The sequence below is a fragment of the Nycticebus coucang genome, chromosome 18 (genome assembly GCF_027406575.1).
Source record: "Nycticebus coucang isolate mNycCou1 chromosome 18, mNycCou1.pri, whole genome shotgun sequence".
NCBI lineage: Eukaryota > Metazoa > Chordata > Mammalia > Primates > Lorisidae > Nycticebus > Nycticebus coucang.
In genome coordinates this window covers 59,011,511-59,032,649 of record NC_069797.1, presented here as the reverse complement: position 1 = coordinate 59,032,649, position 21,139 = coordinate 59,011,511, and the positions used below count along the sequence as shown (strand labels likewise).

The 21,139-nt window shown below is 43.7% G+C and overlaps 1 protein-coding gene across 1 annotated transcript in view; it reads right to left on the bottom strand.

Moving 5' to 3' along the window:
- Window positions 1–5,185, bottom strand: part of DHX8 (DEAH-box helicase 8) — a 45,645-nt gene extending 40,460 nt beyond the window's left edge. The window contains exons 1-3 of the mRNA XM_053568350.1: window positions 4,923–5,185; window positions 1,207–1,292; window positions 277–349 (exon numbers count right to left, since the gene is read on the bottom strand). Of these exons, the coding sequence (XP_053424325.1) occupies window positions 277–349; window positions 1,207–1,292; window positions 4,923–5,070 (307 nt within the window). The 5' untranslated portion in view covers window positions 5,071–5,185. The remainder of the gene's footprint in view (window positions 1–276; window positions 350–1,206; window positions 1,293–4,922) is intronic.
- Between the last annotated feature and the right edge of the window lie 15,954 nt (window positions 5,186–21,139).

The following is a 21,139-nucleotide window of genomic DNA, read 5'->3' as shown; positions in this document are numbered from 1 at the left end:
AGAATCTGTCTCAAAAAAAAAAAAAAATAATTAATTTTCTAAAACCAATGACCACAAAATCTTCAAAAAATTATCTGGGCATATAGCAGAGAAGGGGTGCATGTGTACTCATTTATTTATGGCTTATAATTTCAATTTTCTCTTAAGGCATTTGAAAAATTTTACTAGAACATTTACTTACTCAGCAGCTGTGGGAGAAGAAAAGAAATGCAATTTACAGAATGCTAACAACTTAAACCATTCTGGAGACTAAGCTCAGCTGGAAGTTCTGCTCACCTTTGCTTGTAGAAGGCTTTGTTGGAGGCCTCATGGTTTGTATGAGACGCAGCAAGTTACTAATAAGAGAATCCTTTGAAAAGAAACGTAAAAATTGTCAGGTCCTAGATCCATGCTTAAACACACTTAGAAAAAGAAGAAGGCAAAGAACGTCCTTTAGAGAAGGGTGGTTATACACCAGAATTTAATTGGAACAAGTGAAGCACAGGGTATCAACCTGCTATAGCATGAAACTAGTAAAGTAGCTTCAGAGAAAGCTGATACTTTTAGGACACTTGGGGAGAAAAGTTATTTAACTCCTCACAACCATTTTATTTCCTATGATTTAGAACTGTCCCCAAAACCCAAACTCTTATTTCTGACTGCTTGACTTACAGACAAAAATATAAATACCCACAGGAACTTAATGATAGAAATTCTGCCCTGTTGGGCGGCGCCTGTGGCTCAGTGAGTAGGGCGCCAGCCCCATATGCCGAGGGTGGCGGGTTCAAACCCAGCCCCGGCCAAACTGCAACCAAAAAATAGCCGGGCGTTGTGGCGGGCGCCTGTAGTCCCAGCTGCTCGGGAGGCTGAGGCAAGAGAATCGCATAAGCCCAAGGGTTAAGAGGTTGCTGTGAGCCGTGTGACGCCACGGCACTCTACCCGAGGGCGGTACAGTGAGAAGAAATTCTGCCCTGTTTTACTAGAAAGGTGTCACAGGAAATTTGGTTACATCACTGTCTAATGGCATGGAAACATTACATGCTTAAAGGCTTATTTAGCTGGTTTGTACAAATTGTCTCCTTTCTGTATCAAAATCCTACAGTAAATCTGAATTTAAATTCAATAGTGACATTAAAACAAATTATGCACACAAAACAGGTCCAATAAAAAAAACCCATAAACTAAAACATGAATATCTAGTGATTAAAAGTTGCCAGATACACATACCGTGAATTCTGCACCATTTTTGACCAGAGAAGCCTTGAAAGTATCAAAGGTGGTATTTTTCTCAGCAAGACTGATCACAAATTCAGCTGCAAATAAGAAAAGAAATTCAAATTAAAAGAATGGAGACGTGAGTAAGAAGTCAGTTTCAAGTATGCTGAAAATGAAACTCGTTAAGCTATTCAACAGTCATAAAAACGAAAGACCAATGAAATGAAATGGCTCATGCCCGTAATCCTAGCACTCTGGGAGGTTGAGGCAGAAGGATCCCCTGAGCTCAGGAGTTTGAGACCAGCCTGACCAAGAGCAAGACCCCATCTCTAAAAAAACAGCCAAGTATTCCCAGCTACTTGGGAAGCTGAGGCAAGAGGATTTTGAGCCCAAAAGTTTGAGGTTGCTGTGAGCTATGATGTCACCGCACTCTATCAGGGCAAGAAAGTGGGATCCTATCGCCAAAGAAAAAAATAAATAACTTGCTTCCCAATTTTTTTTCTACAAATCTGCCTAGTTCTTGAAAGATCTAATATTAGAGCTATTTATTAAGAGACTTTCAGAAAGGAAGTACATTTTACCACAGATTAAGATAATGAGTTTCACACTGTGAGTCCCACAAAAAGTTTTCAATAATTTCATTTGGATGCTAATCCTTAAAAAGTAAATAAATAAATAACATGAAAGATCTGGATGACAAATCTATAAACTTAAACTACCATTATCATTTCCATGCTAGAATTTACCTTTATCTTTTGATGACATTAAGTGAAAGCCAAATGCCATCAGGCTACATGGACATAGCTTGTGTATAACAAGTCAATAACAACATGGACAAAAGTTCATGGTTATTCAACATTATTATGTGTCAGGTACTATGCTAAGTGTTTTAGATGGGTTATTCCCATGATCCTCATAACATCCACCATAAGTAGGTGCCATTACTGTCCTGTTTCATAGATGAGGTAGCTAAGGGTTGGAGGCACTGACCTATCCAATAATAACTGGTGGAGCCAGGACTGGAACCTAGGCAATCTGACTTCAGAGTCTACATTCATTAAAGAAATGTGGAGAGAGAATTAAGTTACATGGTGCTAGGCACCACAAACAAAAATCCCATTTCTAAACATTCACACTGCCAGTCATCATTAATCAATATTTTTCATTTTCAGAACTTTATGGGGTACCATTAAATTAACTGAATCCATTATCAGAAATGGATTAGTAGTTAAAAACAAGTTCATTATAAGTAAGTGAGGTAATGGATGTGTTAATGAGTTTGATGTAAGCATTTCGCATTGTATATCAAATCAGTACACTGTACCCCATAAATACATCAATGTACATAGTTATGATTAAATAGAGAAAAAAACAAGTTCAGTGTTGAAAATAGGAAAAATAATGACACTGATCTAAATGATAATCCATCAAGGCCAAAAAATAGAAGAATCAGGCACTAAATAAAACAAAAGAAGCAAATATATACCTTTCTGTTATTAAACCCAACTCTAGCAATTCAGTTTCAAAAACAACACTATCACATTAAACCAATGTTAGTATTTTTAATGTTACTGATTTTGTAATTCCGTACTTAACAGAAAGTCTATTTATAGTTTATATGCAAACGAATTGGGATATTTAATTATATATAAACTAAGAGAATAGGAGTTCATACCTCATTTTACTTCTGTACATAATGAGATTAACACCAAAACAATGAAACTCTGGAAGGTGTCAATAACTTTTTGTTTCCTCTAAAAGGGCCAAGAAGGTAAACAAAGGGGGTTGAAGTTAAAACAAAAATGGAGAGAAATATAAGCTCCACGACAGTAGAAATCTGTCTTTTTCTTTGCTGTATTCCTAGTCCCATAGCTCAATATTTGGGGAATGAAGGAAACATACTATCCAGATAGCAAAACTGACAAGACTATCACCTCAAAGAGGGAGATCCAGGAAAAATTATACAGGACAGGCACATATTCACTGAGAGGCAAGAGAAAAACGAACTAAAATACATTGGCTGCAGGGCATCTTCCTAAGTACTAGTTGGATATACTCTGGTTTCTCTTCAGATCACATAAATCTTTCACCTTTTACTAAGTGATACCTGGTAACCCTGGGATTACCAGGGATACTATTATCCCACTTCACAGATGATAAAAACAGCTTTGGAGAAACCAAGTATTTTATCCAAGGTCATATATCTAACCTTCCTTACCCCTTCTGTCATCTGCCCCTTCCCTTCTATCTCTTCAATTGATGATGTCACTTCATTTTCATTTACAGTGGTTCTCAACCTTCCTAATGCCGCAATCCTTTAATACAGTTCCTCATGTTGTGGTGACTCCCAACCATAAAATTATTTTCGTTGCTACTTAATAACTGCAATTTTGCTACTGTTATGAATCATAATGTAAATATCTGATATGCAGGATGGTCTTGGGTAACCCTGTGAAAGGGTCGGTTCCACCCCCAAAGGGGTCGAGACCCACAAGTTGAGAACAGCTGGTTTAGAAAATAAGTCAGATGGACCTCTCTCACTCATTCTTCCTATCACCAATCTCTAAACCCATTTGCATCTACGACTATATTCTATCCTCTCTCCTGTTACAATGGCTCTATCATGGATCAATCTCTCCACTAAAATCCTTGATCCCATCCATTCCTGTTTACCTTCATAGACACTCCATAGGTCTAGGACACTAGACTTTACTCATTCCTCAGACTGAGCTCCCCAGATGTAGGTTGTCCCAAACGTCTAACTGTTGTTTAAAAGATAGTATGTATAGGCCCGGTACCGTGGCTAAAGCCTATAACCCTAGCACTCTGGGAAGCCGCGACAGGAGGAATGCTTGAGCTCAGAAGCTCTAGACCAGCCCTAAAAAAGAGCCAGGTGTTGTAGTGGACACCTCTAATCCCAGCTACTCGGGAGGCTAAGGCAAGAGAATTGCTTGAGCCCTAGAATCTGAGGTTGCAGTGAGCTATGACACCATGGCACTGGGGGCTGCGGGGGGCGGGGGATAGAGAGGGGCATCAAAGTGAAACCCCGTCTCAAAAAAAAAAAAAAAAAAGACCAAATAAGACAATGTAAATAAAGAACTGAGAATAACACCTCACACATAGTGAGTACTACCCAACAATGCCCGTCATTATCATCACCATCACCATCATCACAGCGGCTACTGCTGTTGTTATTAAAGCTGTTTAATTATTTCAGGCTGGAAAAATCAATCAAGCAGAGATAACTGCCTCGGGCTTCACTGACAACTCTGAGAAATGGTTGTTTTTGTTTTTGTTTAGACACAGTCTCAAGCTGTCGCCCTGGGTAGAGTGCTGTGGCATGATAGCTCACAGCAACCTCAAACTCTTGAGCTCAAGCAATCCTCTTGCCTCAGATTTTCTATTTTTAGTAGAGACAGGGGTCTCTCTTTTTTTTGCTCAGGCTGGTCTGGAACTCGTGAGCCCAAGCAATCCACCCATCTCGGCCTCCCAGAGTGCTAGGATTACAGGCCTGAGCCACCGCGCCCGGCTGAGAAATCGTTTCTAACAGCTCGAACTGCAGGGCTCGCAAGCAGAGGCCATAGCCGCAGGTTCCCTGGGCCCGGTTGTCTGTGACAAATAGAGAGACACACAAACACACGAACTGGGCCCATCGACCACATTTTCTCCTGCCACTTCCCTCAGGCCCAACCCAAGCCCAGAGGTCGCAGAGACCTCCCCAGGCTCACCCAGATCCTTGTCGTTGATCCCCAAGTGATTGTCCAACTCAGTGCAAACCTTTGACACCAAAGACAGATATTCGAGTTTGGCGAGTTCTTCTGCGGGGCCTGGTTCCGACCCGATTACGGCTCCCGCCAGCGCCACAGCAACTGCCATGGCTACAATTTTCCCTGGGCCTCCTTCCTCCCTACTCCAGCTCCGAGGTGCTGTAGCCGGGTTCTGGCTTTTACTTCCGGGTTGGCGCACGTCTCTTTTGTTTACTGGAAATTGAAAACTTCCGGAACTCTCTAGCCGCCACAGGATGGATCATAGAGATCAGACAGGAAGTTCTTAAGGAAGGGCCGGCGAGAGCGGGTTACTCGCCACGCCGACTTGCGCCCTCTATAGGTTAGTTAAATCTCCTCCCGCCCTCAGGCTTTTTCCCTCTCAGCGCGCTCCCGCTCTAAGTCGGCAGAGAGCGACCGTCACCAGCTCAAGGAAGCAGCCGCGGCAGCCTCATACCGTCCGCGCCTGCGGCTTTGGAAGCCTGAAAAAGACTTCTAAACGCGTCTGAGAAAACCAAAACACGCTTTCTTGTAGACCCGCATGTTTTTAGGGCTTGCCTATTCGTGGCTCCTGATGTTCGATCTCAAGAGACTCTTGGCTCCGCGCCTGTGGCTCAAGCGGCTAAGGCGCCAGCCACATACACCTGAGCTGGTGGGTTCAAATCCAGCCCAGGCCTGCCAAACAACGATGATGGCTGCAACCAAAAACTAGCCGGGCGTTGTGGTGGGCGCCTGTAGTCCCAGCTACTTGGGAGGCTGAGGCAAGAGAATCGCTTAAGCCCAGGAGTTGGAGGTTTCTGTGAGCTAAGATGCCATAGCACTCTACCCAGGGTGACAGCTTGAGGCTCTGTCTCAAAAAACAAAAAAGAGAGACTCTTGACAAACCAGCAGGCGGTGGATTAACTGCTCTCATTTTACAGAAAACGAAACTAGAACTTCCACTATCCAGCTGGGTACCTCAGGCAAGTTAATTTTGGAGCCTTGGTTTTCTCAGCTATAAACTGAGACAACACTATTGTAACTGGGTGTAGGTGAAAACTATACAAGGCACCTGACATACGGTAGGCACTTTACAAATGGCAGTTACTATAATATCCCAAGGCCAAGACGGTGGTCAGTCTGGGACCCCACAGAGCCACCGGCCTTCTCTCTGGTGAAATCCTACTTTCACATCCCCCAGTTTTCCTGATGCCAATACTCTCAGTCCTCTCAGAACTTGTACCCCCCAAATATCAGCTGTGTTTTGAACCCAAGGTTATAAGTTCAGGTGTCCCACCTTCTACATCAGGTCCCTTTTTCCTTTGTGGCAACCCTAAGGTGGGGTAGGGATTTCCCCACAGCACCACGCTCTGGGATAAATAAGGGACGTGAGCCACCCCCACCCCTCCAAAGTGAGTGGCTAGCCAATTAAACAGTGAGGAAATCTGACTCTTCTGCTTCTTGTTTTGGCTAATTACACTGGTGTACCTTTGGATCTGTCCCTCCAACATCTCGCCAAGGACAGGAGGAGAAAACCGAAGCAGTCCTCACTGTCTCCAAGGACTCCCTGTTTCCAGGTTCCTGAGGATTGTACCCTCTGAGCTCTTCCTGCCCCATCCCCTTTCTCTTCCTCCTTCCCATAATTGGAATGGAAAACCCTGCACTTGATTAAATGTATTCAACTTGCCAGCTTGGAGTTAGTGATACAGGATTCCACCACTCAGGGCTGGACATGGATTCCACCACCCGTTCTCTAGGCCCGAGTGAGCTCAGAAATCAGACCCTCATTTCCAGGCACAAACAGGCTGCCTTTTTCAGGACACAACCTCTGGGCTGTAACGAGATCATAAACAAAGCAGCCTGAGATGTTTTTTGGGGGGTGGTTCCACCTTGTAGGGAGCACACACCTTAATCCCTTCTTGGAGACAAAAACTATAAGGACCTGATAACCTTACCCTAGTGAAGGAGGAACTACATTCATTCGTTTGTTAATACACTCAAAGACTTTGAAAAGATGTTTTTCCACCTACCAAGTCCTGGCCAAGTGTAATTCTCAAAACCTAATACCCTAGATGAAAAGCCCAGGTAGAGACTCCCCAGTTAGTTCTTCCCCCCCTCCAGAAACTCAGGTGCTTTTTACTTCTGTATTCCTTTCTATCTAATAAAAATCCTATCTTACCACTGATCTGTGGTCCGTGGGTTCATTCTTCGAATCCACAAGACCAAGCACCTACTGAGGAAAAAATTCTGGTATCATTAGGACTGCAGAGGCTTATTCCACTTGACTTCCTTTTTCTGTGCTGCTTTGCCTTTCAAAATTCATGTTTCTATTCTGATTTTCTCCAGTATCTAACTGAGTGCTGATACAGAGTTTGTTTTGTGTTAAAAGCTGTCAGAAAAGGAGCTGTAGAATCATAACATGTAATAGTAGTAGCAATAAATACTGTAAGAGTTTTTAGAATTACTTGAATTATTGAACATATATCTCGATAGTAAATATTAAAAGCAATAATTATTACATTTTATTTAAATATGCCATTAATTCCACATTCTCCTAAATGACAGTTTTTATGCAATACACCTATTTCCTCTAACACCAGGTATTTTTTGAAAGGGAAAACAAATATATAGATACAGATAATTTGACGGTCCAAACACAGATGCACATGAAATCCTCCTCTCTCTCCCAATAAGAGACACTGAGCCAAATGCCATTTGAAAGTAAATGCATTTTGGCTTGGCGCCCATACCTCAGTGAGTAGGGCACTCAGCCACATACACAGAGGCTGGTGGGTTCGAGCCCAGCCTGGACCTGCTAAACAACAATGACAACTACAACCAAAAAATAGCCAGGTGTTGTGGCGGGCTCCTATAGTCCCAGCTACTTGGGAGGCTGAGGCAAGAGAATTGCTTAAGCCCAAGTATTTGAAGTTGCTGTGAGCTATGAGACTCTGTCTCAAAAAAGAAAGAAAGAAGGAAGGAAGGAAGAAATAATTCTAACTGTTCTTTGGATAGAATATATATATATATTCTTTTTGTGAGTGTGTGTAGTATTTTTTGGGGGGGGGTTGCAGTTTTTGGCTGGGGCTGGGTTTGAACCCACCACCTCTGGCATATGGGGCCAGCGCCCTACTCCTTTGAGCCACAGGTGCCACCCAGAATATATATATTTTAATATATCAGGTATGAATTGTTCGTTGTTATTGTGTGACTTTCCTTAGATAGCTTCCATGTGGCCCTTTAACATAGCCATTGATAATATAGCCCAGTAAATAATTTACCTCTACAAATAGCTTACATTCAGTTACTACCCACACAACCACCCATGATGGTTAAGAAATTATTTCCCCCAAAAAAAAAAATTTCCCACCACTCTTCTAGAAGTAACAAAGGTGTTGCTTTTCTGCCTGTCCTAGATTGATATGTGTTCAATCCTACGCCCAATTCCATTATTTCTTCTCTGTTGCAGAGACTGATCCCAGCTCCTGGTATCTGAGTAGAACTTAAGGATTGAGATGAGGTAGGAGGCAGAGAAGAAACTATTGAACTTCTTAGCAAGCCTAGATTGGGTGGGAAAAAGAAGAAATAATCTAAGTGTGTGTACCTGAAATGCAGCATCCTCAGGGAAGTTGATTAAGAAAAATCACAAGGTTTCCTATCACCAAAATAAAATAATGTGGCTGCAACCAAGACATCTCTGGATTTTTTTGCTGGGGTAAAACTGGGATCTTAGGGGAAACATCTCTGCTCTTGAAAGCAAAATCAGGATATTTGCTTCTAAGCATGTGACTGCCACGTGACTATTGTCATTCATGCAGAGACTTCAGAAAAATGGCCCTTTCTTCACTGCTTCCTTGGGGTCCTGACCCAACCAGAGAGCCTGGGAACCATCTAAAGACCCTGGTGAAAATGGTGTGAACCCTTTCATTGGAGGCCCTCACTGCTAGGCACGTGGAAATACCCCTCTTTTTCACTCTTTTAATTGACTTTCCCCAAAATTCTTCTCTGAATTTGAACCAACTGATCAAGTTTATACTGAGCATCTACTTTGTGCCCAGGCACCGTGAGGCAGGTAATGGAAAGGATCATGAACAAATCTGAAAGATAGTGAAAAACATCAAGGAAGAACAGGAATACTAGAATACTCTAAATGCCATATTTGGCCAAGGGAGCTCCTGGCAGAGCTGTTTGTAGCTCAGGTCTCTCTGCTGCCCAAACATGAAGGGAGGTGATTGCAAGAAACAAGCAAAGCAGATCTATTCCCTGTCATCTGAGGACAGCCTGGAGGAGGGTGCGTGTGTGTGTGTGTGTGTGTGTGTGTGTGTGTGTGTGTGTATCTCAGGGCAACTTAGTGTATTGCAATCCATTATTTGTCTGCCTTATCTTCATTTTGCACAAAACATTCCTGACATAAAATTCCCTTCCTTCTTAGGCCATTAGCAAGAATGGATGCTTTGGGCTCTAAATTCTCCAAGGCTTTCTAGTATTATGTTAGGCAAAGAAACATTTCTCCTTGTCAGTCTTTGTCTTTTTTGTTATAGTCAAGTTTCTTCTTCTCCCTCACTTTAATACTACATTTAAAATGTCAGGCAAGGCTCGGTGCCTGTGGCTCAAGCGGCTAAGGTGCCAGCCACATACACCTGAGCTGGCGGGTTCGAATCCAGCCTGGGGCCGCCAAACAACAATGATGGCTGCAACCAAAAAAATAGCCAGGTGTTGTGACAGGCGCCTGTAGTCCCAGCTACTTGGGAGGCAGAGGCAGGAGAATCGCTTGAGCCCAGGAGTTGGAGGTTGCTGTGAGATGTGATGCCATGGCACTCTACCCAGGGCGACAGCTTGAGGCTCTGCCTCAAAAAATAAATAAATAAATAAATAAATAAAATGTCAGGCAAAAACAAAAGCAAAGCCAGGTACCCAGACGCCACTACGATGTCAACTTGTCAAGAAAATGTTATTTCTACCTTTTTGTCTCTCCACTGTCCATGGTAATGGTGAGGAATTTTCATGATTTATTTATGAGGTTTTTTTTTTTTTTTTTTTTGGAGACAGTCTCACTCTGTTGCCCAGGTTAGAATACTGTGACATCAGCCTAGCTCATAGCAACCTCAAACTCCTGGGTTGAAGTGATTCTCCTCTCTCAGCCTCCCAAGTAGCTGGGACTATAGGCCCTTGCCACACACCCAGCTAATTTTTCTACTTTTATTTTATTTTATGTTATTTAAAATTTTTTTTCCATTTTTTTTTATTGTTGGGGATTCATTTCTTTTCTTTTTTTTTTTTTGTAGAGACAGAGTCTCATTTATCGCCCTCGGTAGAGTGCTGTGGCATTGCAGCTCACAGCAACCTCCAGCTCTTGGGCTTAGTGATTCTCTTGCCTCAGCCTCCTGAGTAGCTGGGACCACAGGCACCCGCCACAATGCCCGGCTATTTTTTGTAGCAGTTTGGCCGGGGCTGGGTTTGAACCTGCCACCCTCGGTATATGGGGGTGGCCCCCTACCCACTGAGCCACAGGTGCCGCCCTGTTATTTTAATTTCTTGTGAGACACAGTCTCACATTCTTGCCCCCAGTAGAGCACCATGGCATCATAGCTTACAGCAACCTCAAACTCTTGGTCTTGAGCAATTCTCTTGCCTCAGTCCCCTAAGTAGCTGGGACTACAGGCACCTGCCACAATGCCCAGCTATTTTTTTAAGACAGGGTCTCTTATTCAGGCTGGTCTTGAATTGTGAGCTCAAACAATCCACTCTCTTTGGCCTCTCAGAGTGATGGGATTAAAGGTGTGAGTCACTGTGCCTGGCCTAATTTTTCTATTTTTAGTAGAGATAGTTTCTTGCTTCTGCCCAGGCTGGTCTTGAACTCCTGAGCTCAAGGGGTCCTCCCACCTTGACCTCTCAGAGTGCTAGGATTAGAGATGTGAGCCACCACACCCAGCCTAAAGTTGTTCATTTATTAAGTCACCCTGATTTGGAATCTAGTGGGTGTCTCTTAGACTTAGTTTAGGTTAGTTTTCTTTTATTTATTTTTTTTTTTTTGTAGAGACAGAGTCTCACTGTACCGCCCTCGGGTAGAGTGCCGTGGCGTCACACGGCTCACAGCAACCTCTAACTCTTGGGCTTACGCGATTCTCTTGCCTCAGCCTCCCAAGCAGCTGGGACTACAGGCGCCCGCCACAACGCCCGGCTATTTTTTGTTGCAGTTTGGCCGGGGCTGGGTTTGAACCCGCTACCCTCGGCATATGGGGCCGGCGCCCTACTCACTGAGCCACAGGCGCCGCCCAGGTTAGTTTTCTTTTTAAAAAAACTTTCTAAATCCACATTACAAGTATGGATGACAAAGTAACAAGTTACACTGGGCTTTTTCTTCTCTCTAATGGCATTTAGCCCCCACTCTGGGGAATTGGGTGTTTTTGCTGTCTCCGGTTTCTGTCTGAGGGAATTCTTCAGGAACTTTTAAGGCTTTCCCCAAGAGAGATGTAAAAACAAGAACAAAGCCAAACCAAGAAGTAAGTTGATAGGAAAAAGGGATAGAGAAGAGGACTGATGTTCTAGTTCTGAAGTTCTGTTGACATCCTATTTGCAAGCCAAGCATGTAAACAGCTGCCCTAAGAGCCCACAGCCAACACTCTGGCTTAAACCCTGGGCTATTGCCACTAACAGAAAAAGCTGCTCCCCCAGGACCTCCATTTGTCGCCCCACCCTCACAAGAGAATGAGTCCTCAGCATGCCCTCCATCCCAAATATTAGCCATAGGCAGCTCCCCACACCAAACCACCCCCAGCCCTAAGCCTCAGGTAAAACAGCTGTGTTGGTAGCAATAGATGCTGCCCTTGTACCAGAATAGCAGCCCCTTCACTTTGGGATTACAGTAATTATGGTGATTTATGCCTCTCGAGTGAAAATTAACAATCTGGTGAAGTAACTAAAAATGAATGCATCTCTTCCCAGGGCCTCACTCCACCCAGCTGAGCCACCAAATACTATGTAAAACCAGCATATGGGGCAATTAGGGAGCTGAGCTCCTGCTTTCAGAACACAGCATAAAGAGACAGAGATCAGGGCCCCTGGTCCCCCAGCTTGGTTCGATAATGATCACAAGTCCCTAACAAGCATCTTCTTTTCCTCATAATAGTCTGAGTCTGAGTCTGAGTCTTCCCATACCCACCAACTTGTGATTCAGCCTTTCAGACAAAGTGATTTGTTCCAGGACATCGACATTTTACCTTTTTTTATTTCAAATTGGCTGAGGGAAAGGAAAGAGGGAAGTAAGGATAAACCTCTATCACCTGGGTATGTGTGGGGCAAAGATGTTTTTTCTTCTTAGTCATGTATTTGTTTCTCTGCGACAAAGAAAGGCTAATCTTTCCTAACTCCCACAACCCACTCCCAAATGATGGTATGAGTAGAATTTATACAATTTCTTTTTCTTTGTTTTTTTTTTTTTTTTTTTTTTTTTTTTTTGCCATGGATTCTTACTCTGTTGTCCAGCCTAGAGTGCTGTGGCATTACAGCACACAGAAACTCAAATTCTTGGGCTCAAGAGACCCTCTTCCCTCAGCTCCCAAGAGGCTGGGACTAACAAGCACCCACCACAACACTCAGCTAGTTTTTCTATTTTTAGTAGAGACAGGGTCTCAGTCTTGCGCAGGCTGGTCTTGAACTCCTGAACTCAAGAATCCTTTTGCCTCGGCCTCCCAGAATGCTAGGATTACAGGCATGAACCACCACACCTGGCTGTATAAAAGTTTTTGAAAGACATAGAGGTCCAATATGGATTGATTATTCCCACCATTGAGCACATGCAGAAACCCCCAAGATAGTCCAAGTTATGGACTTAATGGGACTTCACATGTATTAGAACAAGGATTGGTTAGGGTCACACTGTCAGCTGCTTGGAAATTTGGATGTAATGCAATATTCACTCACTCATATTTCTCATAGAGTTGGAAAGAGTTTAAGACACAATATAATCATAGGATGTGGTGGTTCATGTCTGTAATCCCCTCGGGAAGCTGAGATGGGAGGACTGCTTGAGTGCAAGAGTTCAAGGTTGTAGTGAGCTATGATCACACCGCTGTACTCCAGCCTAGGCAACAGAGAAAAAAAAAGAAAAAGAAAGAAAGAAAAGAAAAGAAGGGCAGTGCCTGTGGTTCACTGGATAGAGCGCTGGCCCCATATACTGACGGTGGCGGGTTTGAACCCAGCCAAATTGCAACAAAAAACAGCTGGGCGTTGTGGTGGGCGCCTGTAGTCCCAGCTACTTGGGAGGCTGAGGCAAAAGAATCGCCTAAGCCCAGGAGTTAGAGGTTGCTGTGAGCTGTGACAGCACAGCACTCTAATGAGGGCGACAAAATGAGACTCTGTCTAAAAATAAAAAAAGAAAGAAAAGGCAGTCCCATTCTCGGAGTCACTCAGGTTCCAAATTTGTGATGCCACATTCCTTCAATGCCATGACCCCTACATCATTAATAGCTCCCTACAACCTTAGCTCCCTACAATCTCTGCATGTCCCATACACTGTTGCCAAACCAGCCTACTTGCTAGTTCCCACTTCTAAATATGCCCTGTGCAGAACTATTGCAGTTTCTGCACTTACTTTTACTGAGAGTTCCAATCAGAAGGCCCTTCTCTTTAAAGGCAAGTCTGAGTCATCCCCCTGAAGTCCATCTCAAAACCTTGCACGTGGTAGGCATGCAAACATTTTGAATGGAACAGATCGAGTGGTTTGCCCACAGCCACAAACCAGTTACAGAAATTCTGCCATATGATGGAGATGGTGCATTCAGATGATAAAACCCGTATTTCCTTCTTTTTTTTTTTTTAATTGGGCTAACAAAGTAATCAGCACATGGACTTCTCAGGAAAAGGTAGTGATTTCAGGAATTCTAAACTACAATTTAAATAACTTTTTTGCTATTTTGAGCCTTTGGTATGCCATCCACTATAATTACGTGCATGGGTCTGTGTAATACAAGATAAATAATACTGTATAAGCGTTTTTTAATGTGTTTATGGGCTAGATGTGAGTCTTCATGCAAACATGCTGCAGCCTGCCTGATTCCTTTGATTCCTTATGGGCCGGGAAAGCTTTCAGAATACCAAAATCTATTTTAAATGAGCTTGCTTAGGCCAAATCAAGAATCACTGTGGGATCCTCTGGGCTAATTTTAAACAAATCAGAGGGTACCACAGCCAATAATTAACCATGGCCAGCTCTTATAATGGAATGTCTGTAGCCATCTTTGTTTGTGTGCTCATGATTTCTTTAAAGATTGTTGAGGCCAGGCATGATGACTCATGCCTATAATCCCAGCACTTTGGGAGGCTGAGGCTGTAGGATTGCTTGAGCCCAGGAGTTCAAGATGAGACTGGGCAACAGTAAGACCCCATCTCTACAAAAAATACAAAAATTAGCTGGGTGTGGTGGTGCACATCTATATCCCAAGCTACTTGGTAGGCTGAGGCAGGAGAATCACTTGAGCCCAGGAATTTGAGGTTGCAGTGAGCTATGATGACGCCACTGCACTCCAGCCTAGGCAATAGAATGAGACCCTGTCTCAAAAAAAAGAAAGAAAGAAAGAAAGAGAAAAGGAAAATAATTGGTATTTATTGAGCATCTACATTTTAATATAAGATCACTATATAATTTTTTTTTTTTTTAATTTGGCTGGGGCTGGGTTTGAACCCACCACCTCCAGCATATGGGACCAGCGCCCTACCCGCTGAGCCACAGGCGCCACCCCATAATTTTTTTTTTTATTGAGACACAGTATCATTTTGTTGCCCCTGGTAGAGTGCTATGGTGTCACAGCTCCCAGCAACTTCCAACTCTTGGGCTTTCTCTAGCCTCAGCCTCCTGAGTAGCTGGGACTACAGGTGCCCTCCACATTGCCCAGCTTTTTTTTTTTTTTTTTTTTAGCAGACCAGAGCTGGGATTGAACCCACCAGCCCCGGTGCATGTGGCCAGCACCCTACCCACCAAGCTACAGGTACTGCCCTATATAATTTTTTTTGTTTGTTTTCAGTTTTTTGTTTTTGAGAGAGTCTTGCTTTGTCTTCTGGGCAAGAGTGCAAGCAAGCACGACTACACTTGACTGATTTTTTTATTTTCCATGAGATCTCACTTTTGCCTGGCTGGTCTCAAACTCCTGGCCTCAAGTGATTCTCTTTCCTCAGCCAGAAAAAATGCAGGGATTATAGGTATGAGCCCCGAGGATAGCCGGTGCTTGTGTTGGCCCCTGTGTTTTGTCCTTTTGGAAGTTTTGTAGTAATATTCAGGTAAGTTTGCATTTTCCAATATTTATAAAGTTTCAAGGCCGGGCGCAATGGCTCACACCTGTAATTTTAGCACTTTGGGAGGCTGTGTGGGTTGCCTGATTTCACAGGTTCCAGACCAGCCTGAGCAAGAGTGCAACCCCATCTCTAAAAATAGCCGGTCATTATGGCAGGTGCCTGTAGTCCCAGCTACTTGAGAGGCTGAGGCAAGAGAATTGCTTAAGCCTAGGAGTTTGAGGTTGCTGTGAGCTGTGAGACACCATGGCACTCTACCCAGGGTGACAGCTTGAGACTCCGTCTCAAAAAAAAAAAGCTGGGGCGGCACCTGTAGCTCAAAGGAGTAGGGCACCGGCCCCATATGCTGGAGGCAGTGGGTTCAAACCCAGCCCCGGCCAAAAACTGCATAAAAAAAAAAAAAGCTATGGATGATCCATGAAACACAAGAGATACCAGAAGCCATGATCCCCTCTCTGGGAAGAAAGCTGGACTGAAAGAATAAAGCCAACATGTAGGGGGGAAAAAAGAGAGAGAGAAAAAAAAAAAAAAGAGTGCCATGGGGTATTTAAGTCCCTTATTCCAATTATCCCTGATTCTAGATGCCCTAGGATCCTCCTACTACATCTCCCTTTTGCTCCAAGCTGGGTCAAGCCATCTTTATAAAACTAGTATCTAGCAGACTAAAGAGGCCTGGATGGCAGGGTCTGACTTCTGAGCCCATGTTCTTTTTGCTGCAGGAGCTCAAGTTCACCTGGTCACTTAGATCTTATCCCTGCCAGCGTGGGAATGAACAGCATAAAGGCACCAAACTCAGCATAAAGGCACTTCAACTTTATGTGACTCATGCACATTTCGGCCTCAATCTCCTAAAGCATCTGGGAACCTGGTGTTCCCACTGGCGCTATACATTTCAATATGACACGTGCACCTAGGGGCATGGGATAAGAAGGAAATGCTACACTCCTTCCCAGCTGTGTGTCTATATTGGACTTAAATGGGACATGGTGAATAATCATTCCCACAAGTCCACACCCAGGCAAACTTGTGCAGACTTGGAAGAAAGAGAGGGGAAAACAGGATGTGGAAAGTCTGAATTAAAGGCAAAGGTAACAGGCCTTTTCATAGTTATATACTTTGCTGCTTCCAAAGCACTTTCCTGCATGAGATCTTATTTTGGATCTTGTGGCAACCCTGGAGGGGTAGAGAGCAGGTACGGTATTACCTACATTTTATAGAAGAGAAAACTGTGAAAAGACACTTCCTGCGATGTCAGGAGCATAGTAGGTGCTCAATAAACTCCTTCATTCATTCTGTGCTATGGACGCTTGGTGACCATTTGAAGAATGAACAAATGGAGTGACTCATGCAATGTGACACAACTAAAAAGGGGCAGAGGAGGCACTTAAACTTGGGTTATTTTGCCCTGGATCACTGTACACAATACTACATCTTAAACTGTGAGCATTCCTAACCCTTTCATGAATTTATATACTACAAGTTCAGAGAGCTTACTTCCCCACTGCAGGAGAGAAGCACAACTCATGCCTGCCAGCCCTGCAGAAAATCCTTCAAATAAATGCTTGCTGGCCCTAGAAATTATTAGATTTTTCAAGCATTGAAAGGTCTTGCTTCTCAAGCAAGTTGTATCAAAATTTATGGCTTGAGCACAAAACATTCAAGAAAAATAGAATGATTAACACAGGAACTGCCAAAGGATTTATAATTTAGACACATGGCCCCAAGCTCTTTCACTGCTCTCAATGACATGTGAAGCTAACTAGAGGAGGCATCAGGGCATTCCATTGCCTAAAACCTGTGGAAGTGAAAACCCTGCCCTATTAGTAGGCAGTCCCAGCAATTGGATACGTGATTTCTCCTGTTGAGCACATGAAGATGATTCAGACCTGTCATTGCTTTATTCCATTGTCACCGGGAGAATGTCAGTTCAGAAATCATATGCAGAAATTAGATCAAAATGTAAATGGGGGCGGAGGCAGTTCTGTCACTTGGGGAATGTCCCCCAGCTGAAGTTGTCAAAGCTCTTTCTGCTCCCACTGGGAGACATCTGTCATGGACTACCCTGGCACCTGACAGATGCTTCTGTTCCCTGGGCAGGCAGCATCAGCTGGGTGCGAATGTCTAACTCAAATCTGTCTTGGACCATCTGGGCTCCTGGCTAGATTCCAACCAGACTCAATCCTGAGGAAATAAATAGAATAATTCCCATGGGGAGATCATTTGCTCCTTTGGACAGACTCCTCCAGGTCAGCCACCAGGCACCTGGAATCTCCCTTGGCTTTGGGGAAAATGAGAAGTCAGACTTATCCCAGGTCTCTGCATGGTTCTAGGTAATTGGTCATTCAAACAAGCAATTGAGTAAAGCAACTGAACACCTAGTACAGGATAAATGCTGTGGGAGATTCCGGAGTGGGTAAAAAGCCACTGCCCACAGCAAGTTATAATCCATAGAGGACATAAAATCACATCATAATAACAGGCTTTTTTTGGATTTTGGAGGGGTTTTTTGGAGGCAAAGTCTCACTTGTTGCCAGGGCTAGAGTGCAGTTCCATCATCATAGCTCCCAGCAACCTCAAGACTCCTGGGCTCAAGTGATCCTCCTGCCTGAGCCTCTCTAATAGGTGGGACTACAGGTGCCCATCACAACGTCTAGCTAATTGTTCTATTTTTAGTAGAGGCAGGGTTTGGCTTTTGTTCAGGCTGGTCTCCAACTTCTAAGATCAAGTGATCCACCCGACTTGACCTCCCAGAGTGCTAGGATTACAGGCATGAGCCACTCAGCGCACCCAAATCCATACCATTTTTTTTTTTTTTTTGCTTCTTTTTTGGGAGGGAAGGGTCGGGTTTGAACCCACCACCTCTGGTATATGGGGCCAGCGCCCTATTCCTTTGAGCCACAGGTGCCCTCCCCAAATCGACACTTTCAATGTTCCTTCCGATCATCCTAAAACATACTGTCAAAAACAAAGGTAGGGGGTGGCGCCTGTGGCTCAAGGAGTAGGGCACCGGCCCCATATGCCAGAGGTGGTGGGTTCAAACCTGCCCCCAGCCAAAACTGCAAAACAAAAAAAACAAAGGTAGGGGGAGGGAAATGAAGTGTTAATGCTTAGTAGCTATAGAATTTCAGTTTTGCAAGATAAAACCAGCTCTGTGGATGGCCAGGAATGGTGGGTCAGGCCTGCAATCCCAGCACTTTGGGAGGCTAAGATGGGAGGATTACTTGAGATCAGAAGTCTGAGACCAGTCTGGGCAACATAGCAAGACTCCATCTCTGCAAAAATAAAAATTAGCCCAGCATAGTGGCTGGCACCTGTAGTCCCAGATACTTGGTAAGCTGACGTAGGAGGATAGCTTGAGCCTAGGAGTTTGAGGTTGCAGGGAGCTATGATAACTCCCCTGCTCTCTAGCCTTGGTGACAGAGCAAGACTGCCTCAAAATAAAAAAAAAGTTCTGTTTGTCTGTGGATGGATGGTGGTGATAGTAGCACAAGGTTAATGTGAAATGCTACTGACCTATACACTTAAAAATGGTTGAGATGGTGAATTTTATGTTACGTGGCTTTTACCACAATCTTTTTAAGAGTGTCACACTGTACCAGCTGAGCTAGCCAGGTGGGTTCTACCACAGTATCTTTTATTTTTATTTATTTATTTATCATTATCATTATCATTATTATTATTTAGAGACAGTCTCACTTTGTCGCCCTTGGTAGAATGCTGTGGCGTCACAGCTCACAGCAACCTCCAACTCCTGGGCTTAGGCGATTCTCTTGCCTCAGCCTCCCGAGTAGCTGGGACTATAGGCACCCGCCACAACACCCAGCTATTTTTTGTTGCAGTTTGGCCAGGGCCGGATTGGAACCCTCCACCCTCGGTATATGGGGCCAGTGCCCTACCCACTGAGCCACAGGTGCCACCCTGTTTATTTATTTATTTATTTTTGAGAAAGAGTCTCACTTTGTCACCCTTGGTAGAGTGCTATGGCATCATAGCTAACAGGAACCTCAACCCTTAGGTTCAAGAGATCCTCTTGCCTCAGTTTTTCATTTTTAGTAGAGACGAGGTCTTACTCTTGCTTAGGCTGCTTTCAAATTCATGAGCTCAAACAATCCACCTGCCTCGCCCTCCCAGAGTGCTAGGATTACAGGCATGAGCCACCGTGCCTGGCCACACAGTATCTTTTTAAAACTCAAGCAACATACCTGTAATTCTAGCACTTGGGAGGATGAGATGGAAGGATTTTTGGAACCAGGAGCTCAAGACCAGCATGGACAACATAGTGATACCCCATCTCTACAAAACATAGAAGTAAATAAATAAATAAATACCATGTATATCTATTTTTTAAAATGCATGCAGATAGTTACTCTTCCATTCAACCTCACACTTTACACATCCACTAAATCAGTGGTTTTTTTTTTAAAGCAATGGTACCAACAAAACACAGCAAGAACAAAAGCACTGCCACCTTTTAAAATACATTCTGAGAGCAGAATCAAGGACAGCCACTGGGATTTTGGGAAATTAGGCCTACTCCCTTCTCAAAGCAAAACAAAAGCCCTTCATATACTTATCTAGTGCTAAAGAAATCTTCTCTACCTATTATAGGGGATTATTTTAAAAGGAAAGACTCTTGCAGAAGACTAGGAAGGGAGACATTTGTAAGCCTCTTGTAAAAGACCACGACAAATGAAAATTAATCGCAAGCCCTTGAAAGTAACAGATAAATAATCTTGGTGCATAAAATGAAACTGGTGTTCCAGCAGACCCTGAAGGCAGACATCAGGAAAGCATCTCCTGCAGCACTGGGACAGCTAATGGGGGCAATTGCTCCCATATTTTCTTGCCAGTCACTCATTAACGTTTAGTTATCCAGCCAAGTCACACAGGAGATACCTGACTCTTAATAACTCAGAAAAACCAGGACATGTGGTAAGCTCTGTGCGTAAAAGAAGTTTATTGCTAGGCCAGGTGCAGTGGCTCATGCCTGCAACCCTAGCACTGTGGGAGGCCGAAGCAGGTGAATGCCTGAACTCAGGAGTTAGAGACCAGCCTGAGCAAGAGCAAGACCAGTCTCAGGAGGCTGAGACAAGAGGATCACTTGAGCCCAAGAGTTTGAATGGTGATGCCATGGCACTCTACCAAGGGCAACAAAGTGACTTTGTCTAAAAAAAAGAAAAGACGTTTACTGCTTGCAGGAAAGTAATTTGGTGAATGAAAAAGGCAGGTTCACCATCAGTCTTTATGCTGTTCAAATCTGAGTTGATCATAGGCCTGCCTGGAAAAAGTACTTCAGTCCTCATAGATTCTGGAAAAAGTACAAATTGACAACGTTTTGAAAAAATTCTTGAGCCACGAACAAGTCTAAGTCCACCACCTTTTCTTGGGCTTTCTCAAGTAATCCCTTCCTGAGGTCAGCTGTTTCCTTTGCTGCTACAAGGATTTGCCTAATTTAACTTCTTTGAACCTCAATTTTGTCATCTGTAAAGTAAGATATTAGTGGTGCCCACTTCACAGCACTGCCTAAGGATTAAATGAGTTAATGCTGGTAAAATGATTAGACACAATCTCAACCAGCATTAGAGATGACATCACCATCACCATCATCCAGTTTTTCTATATATTATTATATTTTATTTATTAATTAATTTATTTTTTGGAGACAGAGTCTCACTACATTGCCCTCAGTAGAGTACCATGGCATCACAGCTCGCAGCAAGCTCCAACTCTTGGGCTTAAGAGATTCTCTTGCCTCAGCCTCCCAAGTAGCTGGAACTACAGGTGCCCACCACAACACCCCACTATTTGGGGGTTGTAGTTGTCATTGTTGTTTGGAAGGTCCAGGCTGGATTCAAACCCACCAACTCCCATGTATGTGGTTGGCACCCTAGCCACTGAGCTACAGGTGCCCAGCC